Source organism: Gymnodraco acuticeps, unplaced genomic scaffold, assembly GCF_902827175.1.
Source record: "Gymnodraco acuticeps unplaced genomic scaffold, fGymAcu1.1, whole genome shotgun sequence".
NCBI classification, from domain to species: domain Eukaryota; kingdom Metazoa; phylum Chordata; class Actinopteri; order Perciformes; family Bathydraconidae; genus Gymnodraco; species Gymnodraco acuticeps.
The window spans coordinates 298,167-310,618 of record NW_022992084.1 but is presented as its reverse complement, the minus strand read 5'-3'; the positions used below and the strand labels follow the sequence as shown (position 1 = coordinate 310,618).

The window sequence follows — 12,452 nt, the reverse complement described above, 5'->3', positions numbered from 1 at the left end:
ACTGTGTATACATAACTGTAACATAAGCACTTTAAAGGTTTCTTCTCATAAGGAGGTTTTAAAAGCTTTTCTGACCTTTGTTATTTCCGCTATGAATTTCTTAGGTTTGGTCAGAGGGTCCAAACCCAACCAAACATTTTCTGTCAGCCCGCCTTTCTAAAAGATTAAACCGTTTTCAATTCCCCACCCATCACCACCTACAGTACATGCACCCACATAAACACACTCTCAGACACATTCTTGCAAACCACATTTCTTATTTTTTTCTTTTTGACAGCATTCATTACTTACCAACAAATGTTTATCAAAATGGCCTCTCTGAAAAAAAGGCAACTTAGCTACTGGGAATAAACAAAAACCTCAAAGTTTTCTCTTCAAGAATCACATTTCTAGTCACATCTACAGTACTTGACTTTTAAATGAATAATACAATACAGCTTTTATTTGTAAAGCACTTGTAAGTAACCTCCAGACCAAAGTCCGGTATTCATATTTAGATCAGATGTGTCTATAATTAACTCATATCAATGTGGAAATATAGGAATACTGTACAGAATGAATGGACAGCGGCAGAAAAAGGGGCTACTGCATTCCTAGGGCCCAGGACAAGAATGCAGGAATGTGCACAAAACGATGTTGTGATTTTCAAAAAATGTCATCTATTTTGTGCTGAATGTACTGATCCATGAGTAAATAAATGTATCTTTCCGGTCCTTGTGCTTAGATCGGGCGCTTCTTTGGTGGTATGGACCCGATCCTCATGTTTAACCTGGTCAACTCATCCCTGTTCACCTTTAAGAAAACCTTCGACTACCAGTCGCTCTGTGACCCTGAGAAAGAGATCACGGGGGCGGCAGGCCTGCGCTCCGTCTACGTGGTGAGTTACATAAGCCAGAGACCGCTCACACACACACACACAGAACACCCACATGAGCACACCCACACTTACATGTTCACACATTTTGATAGCCACACATTTACATTTCCCTAAACTAGCAGCCATTCGTAAGAAACTTGCTTGCTCAAACACATCCAAATGGAAGTCACACACACACACACACACACACGCACAACACACACACACACACACACACACACACACACACAAACGGTCTCTCACCAGGGAGCCATAAATCTGGACGGAGCAGATGAGAGAGGGAAAGCAGAGGGTATGGTGAAAGCGTTAGAGTGGGAGTTTGCAGTAACAGGATTAGGTGGTCTAGCATGCTTGGCCAACACAGCGAGTGAAGCACTGTTCTTCATCACTTAGAAACGTACCAGGGTGGGGAGGCTTGCTTTAAAAATGCATTCCGTTACAATTATTAGTTACCTGTAAAACATTTAAATCAGTAACTTAATCTAAGTATCACAATATAAAAGTAATGTAACCGTGTAACTTTTACCTCAACATAAAATGCAGTGCAACAAATAAAGAGAAACAAATATCAATAAGACGTTTTAAGTGTATTATGTAAGTCAACAGAACAATGTGACCTTAGAAAGAAGAAACCAAGATAGTTAGGTTAAAAAATGTGTCATCTTAAATTGAGGCTTGACCTACAGAATAGCAGAGCTGTCACAAAGTGTTTTAGCAAACTTTTGTTTAATCAAACAGGTGTCCACCTACTGCATTAAAAAAAGATAATTAAAAAAGAAGAATGAAAGTACCCTTAAAGAAAACCAAAAAGGAAATGCAGGCAGTACAACCTTTTGTAATATATATCTTTATTGATACATTGTAATCCTGCCAGAAATCCCTTTTTTCTTTTTAAATGTAACAATTATATATTTTGTTAATGTAACTGCAAGGGAATAATTCCTTTTTTTGTATCCTGATTACGCAATCCCGTTACATGTAATCCATTACTCCCCAAGCCTGCGTACAATTTGCAGTAAAGTGATGCGAACTGCTCGCAGACAGGCAGTGGCAGTGATGAATCCATGTGGCAGCGTCTATCCCAGATAATCTGATACCTGAAGATAGAGATTAAAGTATTTATTTACAGTTGCAGAAATTCCCCAATTGACAATTTGATAACTTGTAATTTCCAAGACTTGCAACACAAGTGACCCAGGTGATGAGTGGGTTTCTTTCTTAACAAAGTCAACAGCTTGATGCCTCGAACACGGTTAGTCAAGACTGGCGGATGACTCAACGCGTCATCAGCTGAAGAGAAAGGATATAACACCAAAACAACAACAACTATAATCAAAGCAGCATGTTGGTTCCTTTTATTCAAACCGTGTGCTACTTTGTTTTCTCACTAGCTGTTTGTTGACAATACTGATCATCCCATCTGTTAAGAAGGCTTGTGTTCTAATTTCCTCCGAGAGAAATTAAAGTCTCTGGCTGAACCTGTTGGTCTTTGAGACTGGCACAACTGGACATTGTAGCTTTGTAAAAACAGACAGGATGTTTAAATTGGCGCAACAGTCTTACATTGATGATTATTATAGACTCAAATTTGTCCTCCTCTAATATTATTTCTCCTTTTCTGTTCCCTCTAAGCCCACCATTGCAGATATTTTGAATTTGGGATGGTTTGCTACAGCTGCAGCGTGGTGAGTCGTTGATTTCTGATCTGTTTCTATATGGTTGGCTTGTGTGTCCAACATTTTTTTCTCAAATGATTGATAGCTATGATTGATCACTATAAAAGCTAGAATGTAAAATCCTTAGCCCTCAGATTCTAATGAATAGCAGACAGAGGATTTTGTCTGTAAAACAGACATATAGCATCTGTTTAATAGCTGAATTGTTCCCAGGACAGTCAACATTCCACAAAATCTTCCCCTGATTTATTCATGCATTAGCGTTTAACGAAGATGATTTATGATTATGTTCCAAAGAATCATGACATTTGACATGCTTGTGTTTTTGCTCTTAGGTCAATACTGCAACAGTTACTGGTCAGCATCACTTTCCCCAATTTCCTGAACGCAGGTGAGTTCCCGTCAATATGACGCGGAGAAAGGAATAGTGATTGAGGGAATATTGAGCAAGCTCTGGACTGCCTTAATGACCTCATTATGGAAATAAAAGGGATTTTCACTTTTAATGACAAGGCTTTAAAAGATATTGAACACATTGTATGCAAACTGTTTAAATGCTATTGAAATACTCAACACATGCCAAAAATATGAAGTTAGTAACAATATTATTCATAGGAACAGTTGAGCTCCATCCATCTTCAAATGATTTCATGTGTGCAGACTTTTCAAATGTGGAATTGTTACGTGTGCGGTATTTGTGAGGAAAACAAATGAGCTTTTTAAAAATTAAATGATTACCAACAGATCCAGATTTCTTTTTCTTAAGTGACTTGCTTACATGAAATCTCCTTGTGTGTCCTTCCAAAGCCGAGATTGATGAGGAATTGTCAGACGCCAGGCTGAAAGAGGTCTGCATCACAGAGCAAACTCAATACTACTTTGAGACCAAAAACCTGTCCTTCAGAGGCACAATCGACTGTGAAAACTGCACCAGGTACAGATATGCATTCCTTCTTACCTACTGTACAAACCAGGCATATAATAGTTCAACCAAGCCTTACATAAACAGGCTTGGAGAATAACGGAACAAATCGGACTTATTTTATTTATTTAACCCTTCTATTATGTTAAACTTTTAGACCCATAAGTCAAATTGACCCAGGACATGATAAGGGTTTAACAAGCAGTGAAGTAAAATAAAACCTACATGTTGTCTTTATCTCAATTCCCAACAATATAGATAACATGTATAAATAACGTTTGCATACATGAGTTATAATTTGGTATAGAAAAATCCACAATGGTAAAAACTTGGGGTGCATATTCATGCTTACCTAGTAATAATTAAAATGTCATTGATGTTCATCATTTGAAACTGATTTGGTATTCAATCTCATTGCATGAAGGACATTAATGTGTCTTGGCATTTTAGCATGTGTAGCCTACTTAATTACTTTTTCTACTATCTCTATCTTCTTAATACAACTAAGAGGCCATTGAGTCTTATGTTGAAAGAAATATCCTTGCATCATTTTTATTTAATTTAAAACTGGCCAATTGGACCTGAATACAAAGTTATGTATGCTACTTGCTTCCTCTGCTGCCAGTTAAACTTTATCTCCTGACTGTGGCCAAAGAGGCTGCAGCAGCTTAAAAACAACTGGATAGGAAGTGAAGATTAGTTCCTCTTCTCCAGCTTTTTATCTGGCTGCTCACAAATGCAGCTGGAAAACTGTGCAGCACATTCCCAAACATTAAAACTGTTTAAAATAACACTGCAGCCTATAAAACCGTACTTACATCAAATTCAAGAAAGTAGAAGCTGAAAGTAAACAAGTTACTTTACTTTTATATTGTGATACTAGGATTAAGTTACCGACTACATTTTTTAACAGGTAATCGTTAACTGCATCGGATTTCATTTTTATAGTAACCTCTCAACCCTGGACACATTACAGAGTATATTTAAGATTTAAGCACTTTCCCTGACCTGCAGTGATACGTTAGCATCCATGAGACACAAATGAAGTCCCGTGAGGTGGCACTGAGAGAGGGCAGTAAAAATTCACATGCCATGAAGGTGAAGTCAAGTCACCAGTGTGGACCACCGTCTTGACATGTTGGTGTGTGTGTGATTGTGCACACGTGTGTGAACGTATGCCATTTTTAAGGCCCCCTCGTGCCGGCTAATGGAGTGCCTGCCCGCATGCCGCGCAGCGTTCCTGCACATTAGCCGCACACACGTCTCTTTTTAACGACCGTCATAAAAAAGCAGAGAAAATCATTTGTGCACCAGCGACATGTGGGTTGCGGTAAAGGTCCTGGTGGACAGTGTGGTGGCACACAAGATCTGTGTCCCCTCAGGAAATAAAAGCAATTTGGAGGTTTGAATGAGCGACTCACAGTTTGCTTTTCATTGTGGGGTGTGTTGCTCGGTCATGTATAAGGAATAATTACTGTCTGTTTAAAGCAGAAGACCAGGCACGTGCAGAGGATGTTAGAGGGGCACGGGCCCAGATAAAAAAAAGGCAAACCGGTGATTTTTGTTACTTCAACATAAATCTCCTCCTGGAATAACTACTTCTGTGACAGTTTTAAGGGATATTAAAATGTATGTGTTTAAAACAAACCGATGTTGGTTCAAACACTGCTACACACCAGTTACTTAATGCTACAAGTGTACCACCTTCTCCATAAAGGCATTCGGATTATGCCTCAGAAGTAACGGGCAATAAGGAGAGGTTGCTTTCATATGCTTTTAAAATACTCTTACTATGTGACAAAGTAACAACAATTAGGTAAATATGATTCACATATCATATAATACTAACGCACACAATTATAAAAAGCAACACATAAGCTTTAGATAAGGTGTATTAGACACCGTTTTCTTGTTTTGTTTTGTGTTAGATCATGTTGTTGATTTGTAAAGGGCCATTCTCTAAAAGGAGTGCAACAGGGCAGGTGCTCGAGCCTCCTTTGAGATCTATATGTGCATGTGCCTGCAGAAGCCTTTCATTACTTTGTGGTTACATTTTGCATGTCAATGTTCAGCTCAATCTTTCCTGGATTTAAGCCCATGTGTCTCTTGTGTGCTCCTCTCCAGGCTCTACCACGCTGAAAAGCTGCCCAACACAAACCTGGTCTTCATCATCTCTGATGCAAAACTCACCTGCTCGTCATGTGACACAAAGCCGTTAATACAGGACGAGCAGAAGTGTATCCTTTTACCCAGCACAGCTATCATCTGGCGCAGAACATGAACATTTGATTCAGCCAACAGATGTTTTGAGAAGTTACTGTTTTTGTCAAGATAATCATGGCTGATTATCCGTAAATCTCATTACTCACTTTCCCCTTCATCGTCTGAATCCTCCATCTACAATAATGAATGAACATTTCCACAGTAATTTTCAAATTTGGCCCAGATTGAAAAGAACTCTGCACTCGGTTGCTCTCTACTGTGTCTGTGAAGCAGATGAAAGTGTGTGATCCTTCTGGGGAATAGCTTACAAACAAATCCGTGGAGCTCTGTCAAGCACACAGGGCTGTGTTGAATTATGCCTTCTGGAAAACGAAATGCTCAGAAATGACTACCATGTCATTCAGTAATTGAGCAATGTGCTTGAGATCCAAAAGAGACAACTTGGTGTGAGTCTTAATGCTCCTTCCACATTTACGCTGGATTATCTTGATTTGAACAGTAATAAAATACATCCTAGTGATTTTCCACACTAATCAAAATGTTCTGTGAATATTGTTCCATGACATAAATCAGAGTTCCGAATGTTTGTTGCTATTTTTTGAGAGTACCTTGTGTTATGTTCCTGACATTCCTCATCCAGCTAACGGTCCTGATCCCTGTGAAATGGCTCAGAATCCTCGGTATAGGAAAGGGCCCGCGGTCTGTTTTGATAACAACGAACACGTAAGTTCAGACCTGGGACGGCTACTAGTTGAGAACAATTCAAACTGCAGCTCAATTCTTTGTATCTGAAGGTGCTCTGTGTAGAGTTTCATGTATAACACTGACAAACTGCTAAAAAGTGAGACCATTGCTGCTTTATTACTCTCACAAGAATTTAAGAAGTTTTTGGGGAAAATCCAGCCTGAAATGGGAAAAGCCTTTTAAATTAAACGCGTTTGCCCCGAGGCTACCGTTTCTGGGTTCTCTGCTAAAACCATTTGAGTTCATCACCAAGGAACATGTAGGCCTGGTCACAGCTTTAGAGGACAGAGCTTCAATCAGAACTCCTGGCACTGACGGAACTATGAAAATAGTCTGTAGATCCAATTCTAACAAATATTTTTGAATAACGCAAGCTAGCGCTGGAACATAACCAACATTTATTAAAATACTGAAGTTCTGACCTTTTTTCCAGACATAAATTCACTCATATCTGAAATATTAATAAAGAAATGTCAGAATTTGATATTACTAAAGCTGCATTAACTGCTGTTTAGTGCTGGGCAGGTAGCGTACAGTGGCTTTATGATAGATGTAACACTTTAAAAAGCTGCCTCATAACATTAAAGTTGCGCGTCGTGAAAACCAAAACAAGTAGCTGAAAGAAGCTTAAACAGGGCAAACTTTCCAGATAGGAACAAACATGAAGAAAATGAACATTGAGCCCATTGTTAGTGTTACCTTCTACGTTATCAAGGTCAATATGAAAATGTGTTGTTGTTTCCAGAGGAGTAGTGCCTGAGTGTTCTTTTTTATATATTTATTTTTTATGATTTCTTCCAAATGTATCCTCCGGATGAAACAACTTGATCTTTTATCACATTTAACCTGGAAAATAAGATGTAGCAACTGCAACTTATTACGCACCAATAAAAAGGAAGGGGAAATGGGAAGAAGGAAACGATTTCAGCTGGTCTTTTAAAAACATTTGAAAACGATATATCAGTGAAGAAATTCTACCCACGGCACCTTTCCATCTCTTTTACATGGTGCATGTCTTTTGTTTTTTTGCAATCCGTCCAAAGCTGTATGTGTGCAGATTTCCCACGCATTTCTCAACTATGAATAACCAAGCCAAACAAACGTTTTATGAGCAGCACAAAATCTCTGCGTGTGAAACCTCTGCACTTGAATGCTCTGTTTGTTTTTCACTCTATAATCCTTTTCCAGTGTCTAAGTTTGTGAATTAACTCTTATGCCTGCCCTGTCATGCTCACACACTTACACTGAAACGTTGACTTTAATTAAATGTATGATGCCAACAGATGTCACATCACTGTATTAGGTTAGTTGAAAGCAGTCGTCTGTTGAACTTAATAGTTTAGGTTATGTGAACCTGTTGACACAATACATTTAATTAAAGTCAATGTTTCAGTTTTTCCAGTGTACACAAACACCCACACACACCCACCCACACACACACACTCACACACTAACTCTTTCTTCAAGTGAATGCATCTTCTACTATTGTCTAAACTAATTTTCTTACCTTTTCTGCTCATATTTTGCTTCTAACTTCTTGCTAACAATGTGAACTGTTTGCTGCATGATTCTCTTTCTTTCTCTTTTTCCTGCTCTGTGATTGGCTGTTGATGGTTAGGATGAGGCCATGTGCCGAAGGAGCGCAGGCTCCCCATTGGCTTCCTCTCTGCTCATGTTACTGCTGCCACTGTTCATGTGCTGTCTCGGGTCAGTCCCATAACGCTAGCTTTCTCTTTCATTAACAATTCATCATTATCGTACATTCAATCTCACTGCCTCAGGCTCATAACTTCGCCACCCTTTTTCCTGGTGTTTCTACTCTGTTTGTTTTCCTCGCCTTATCTCTTCTTCTCTTTTTACATCTGACTGTTTCTGCTTTGTTCCACTTCTTCATGTATTTTTCCGTTGTTTTCCTACCCTTATCTTTTGCTCCTGTCACTCTCTCTTATGTTCTACCACCATCTGTCTTCACCTCCCCCCAACTTACCTCCCAGACTCTCTCTGTCTCTCGCCAACATTTTCTCCGTCTCACCTGACTTTGAACTTCGAGCCACGCTCTTTGTATCTCTCCCCATCTATCATTGTCAGTCCCAGGCAATACACTCCGGTGTCTCTCTCTCTCTGTTGACATCTGATTACTGATGTATCCAGACGCTAGCTAAAACAGGCCACTCACTTCTCATTTGCATCCAGACGTTGGCGCGTCTCTTTAAATGATTCTCAACTTTCTTTCCCTCTCAAAACGCATATCAAGGCGAGACATTCTTTCCGCTGTACCTCTCCAGATGCTTAGCATACAGAGAGTGGGAGTATTCAATTCATTTGGTCAGACATGATGGCTCAAAGTTTTACAGTCAAATCTTAAAGACATTTTGTCTTTTAGATTGTTGTACCTATTTTTTGATCCCTGCATAGTTCTGGTTGATAATGCTTTAAGGTCCAGACCCCTCTGAGTTACTGTTGCTAAGATGCTACACACGGAAACTGATATGTTGACTTTAATTAAATGTAGTGTATCAACAGATTTCACATAACTGTGTTAGGTTAGTTGAAAGCAATAATATTAAAGGTGGGGTAGATAAGTTTCAGAAACCGGCTCGAGTGCACTAAAATGTGAAAGTACACAGTCGAAAAGAATCCGCCCCTTCCTTCAGACTTCCTTACAGAGCACCTCCTCCAACACACATGAACGCGCACATGACGTCAGCAGACTGGTGAAAGTGGCCGCCTGTTGCTGGCGAGTCATTGAAGTACTGCTGCAATGCACGCCCAATGACGGTACGCCCAATGAGGGCACGAGATACATTTGTGCGTGCACGAGATGGAAGGCTGACAGACAGGGCAGCAATCCAATCCGTTTAGCCGGGCCGGCTTTTTACAGTATTCCACAGATGAAATGTTTTTATGGATTTTTTCCATGGAATATAACAAAAAGTGCCGGTTTCTGAAACTTACCTACCCCACCTTTAAGTTAAAAAAATATATATATGAAGTGATATATTCAACTTTATATTGCTGCTTTCAACCAACCAGTTATGTAATGCCGTTGTGTGAAATCAGTTGAAATAACACAATTAACTCAAAGTCAAAGTTTCAGTTTATTCAGTGCACCTGTCTTCGGTTGTGGCACATCATATATGAAGTTTGCAATATAAATGTGGCAGATTTACTTCTCAGAATTCTAAGTAATTGAATTAGGTACAATCAGGATTTCAGCCGGCAAAATAAAAAATTGCTATATTATTAAATAAAGAATTGGTCCAAAACATATGACCGATAATTTTTTCGAGTTGACTTTTAAAATCCTTCAAAGGATTTTCAATATGAAATTAATAGCTAAATATACACTATCTTGTATAATATATAAGATAAAAGACAGAGGCCAAAGCTGCAAGTCAGAAACAGCATCCTCACAAGGCAAGTTAAAGGATAGGAAAATAAAGCAGGTATTGCAGGTAGTTAAAACGGTGTTTTCCCCTTCTCTTGCAGGAAAGGGTTGCTAACGTTAGCCTAAACTCTTTTAGCTTTCAGCACTGTCTCCCACATAGTGGACACTAATCAGAAATGGGGAAATAGTGTTAATAGTTTGGGATTTTGAGAGTTAAAGACACTAATTTATCGAGATTATGGCTTTTACTACAGCTCCTTAGCTAGCGTAGCCTGGTTTAGCTAGCATGTGTGGAGTGGTCCAAAGCTTGACAGGTTTGCAGACCTAACTGCAGTTGATAGCTAGCACTAGACAATCATAGGTTAGGGGAGAGGTCAATTGGAGCATGTTTAATAAGTTAGTTGTAACAATCAGTAACTTAACCCCTTTCCCACCAGGAGAAGGACCCTGACTGTGGCGGGGCGTCCAGCCTGAGCCCCTCACTTTGGCTGATGGTGGGCCTTCAGCTGGTTCTGCTCTGGGTTTTGACTGGCTCCAGACCCCATGCCATCCCGTCATGACCTCTGAAAAATCCTCATCACGCCCTCTCTCCGTCTCTCTCCCTCTGTTATCTTCAAATACGGCAACCAGCATGCAACGCAGCCACCGAAATGACAAACGCCCGTTGAGAAGCGCTTGTAACAAACAAAGAAAAACCTGTGAGCCCTACAACCTGCCAGTTTCTCCTTTTGATACCTTCATTTTTAAGGGTTTCTTTTTTTTAAGTAATTTTCCCAGGTGCAAGGGGGTGCAAGGGATGAAAGAAATGTTTATTTGGAAGATACCTACGCCTATCCTTCATCTCTTCAATGGTCCCCGCCAGCTGAGATTAATTTTGATTAGCGACTTCTGAACTTTCTTTGGCTTGATGTCACGGATGAAAGAGATTCTACTGCCTTAAAGTATCGGAGGGATTTCAATCACGATCCGGGAGACTTACTGTTTATTAAAGATGTTGAGCAGTTTTATTCACCACTGCCAGATACAGCGCTGCATGCCTTTTGCAAGCGTACAATTTATTTTTGAATCGATTTGCAGTGGCTAGTTTTTAGGTATTTATTGTTTTGTGGTTGAGAATTTGGCTGAGATTTTCAGTAAGAAATGCCAAATTGTTACATCTCAACCTCATGTCCTTCATTTGCCTCCGATGGGTTGCTGATAATAATGTTGTCTCAGTCAGATTTGTTTAGATAGCACTACGCAGAACATGTTCACAGTGTCTCTGACGGTTTCAAAGATGCATCAACTGTACTTTCGCCCCATGGCTCTTTCATGTAGATACTGTATTTGCAGTGTGGAAATCATTGTTCATTGTTATTTTAATGCACAGAAACCAACCCTTAAACTGCCACAGAGGGTTTGCCTCTGAGTGTACAGTTTTTAAACATTGTAGCTGATCTACTAATCTTCAACCCTGATTAACAGTTGTAAATTATGTGGAATTTCCGCCTTGGTGTTGGATTGATCCAATGAAAACTTGGTTGTCATAGTGCACATTAACCAATCAGGGTGAGCCTGGCTGGTGTCCTATGCATGCTCAGTTGACAACATCTCTAGTACCATGTGGACTGTGTGACCAGCTAGGTAGACATTGGCTACTGAATTGAAAGAGGTTACGTATTTATTTGTTTTATTATTTATTTGATTGAAGCGTCTGGACAGCATGTTACTGTTTCCTTGACTGCCACCACTAAAGAAAATGGGTGAAGGGGATATGAGAATTTGTATTCACTGCTGTCACTTTTTAAATTAAATGACTACTATCTGCACTGCTATTAAAAGTGCAGCTTTTATTTTACAGTCGTTATGGTTTGGTCCAGACTGGTCCAACAACTTCTATCTCTGTGAAGAAGTGAGGTTCCATATTGCTTGTTTTTTTTACTGTGGTATGATACCAAGTAGACATCACTGCAGTCAATCCATGCTTTTGATCATCTCTCCTGCTGTATTTCATTTTCTTCTTTTCTCTTCAATATAAGTTCATCATGTTTCATGTTGTGTGCCTTCTCTTCCATTAGACCTAACTTAAAGGAACAATGTGTAATATGTATGTTTACTGAGGTTAAATATATTCTAATTTAAAATCTCGGCTTCCTCAGACAACAATGTCAGACTCTTCTTCCAAAAATTCCATTCCAGTTGGCAAAGTCTGTTTTTGTTTTTGCCTGTCTATTTCAAAACCTCATGTGGCCTGATAAGAAACTAATGCCCCGGCCACACGAGGACGAAAACGGTCGTTTGCGTTACTGTTTAGTGTCATATAGACCGTTCGGCCACACGAGGACGACCGAATACGGCACTAAACGACTGCGTAAACGATAACGGGTCCCAAGGTGGATAGAACGGCATACGCAACGCTCTGGGAGGTCCAACGGCTCCGTGTGTACGCCCTATGTATACGATACTTTTCTGATAATGATGAGGCAATAGCCCCGCCTCTCCCCACCTCTGCTGCTCACCCCCGCGTCAAAGTAAACTGCACACTGAATTCAGATTATTTATCTTTCTCTCGATATGGACCTAAACGCGAGTGAAGTCTAATCTGACAGGACGGAGACACGCAGCTCTGCTCACCTGCAGCTC

The 12,452-nt window shown here is 39.8% G+C and overlaps 1 protein-coding gene across 3 annotated transcripts in view; it reads left to right on the top strand.

Annotated features, from left to right (window-relative positions):
• LOC117537323 (voltage-dependent calcium channel subunit alpha-2/delta-1-like) overlaps positions 1 to 11,862 on the top strand; it is a 118,542-nt gene extending 106,680 nt beyond the window's left edge. For all 3 annotated transcript variants that reach the window (XM_034202509.1, XM_034202508.1, XM_034202507.1), the window contains 7 exons: positions 725 to 877; positions 2,510 to 2,562; positions 2,889 to 2,944; positions 3,361 to 3,487; positions 5,600 to 5,712; positions 6,339 to 6,421; positions 10,268 to 11,862. In XM_034202509.1, the coding sequence (XP_034058400.1) occupies positions 725 to 877; positions 2,510 to 2,562; positions 2,889 to 2,944; positions 3,361 to 3,487; positions 5,600 to 5,712; positions 6,339 to 6,421; positions 10,268 to 10,390 (708 nt within the window). In that variant the 3' untranslated portion in view covers positions 10,391 to 11,862. The remainder of the gene's footprint in view (positions 1 to 724; positions 878 to 2,509; positions 2,563 to 2,888; positions 2,945 to 3,360; positions 3,488 to 5,599; positions 5,713 to 6,338; positions 6,422 to 10,267) is intronic.
• Positions 11,863 to 12,452: the final 590 nt, after the last annotated feature.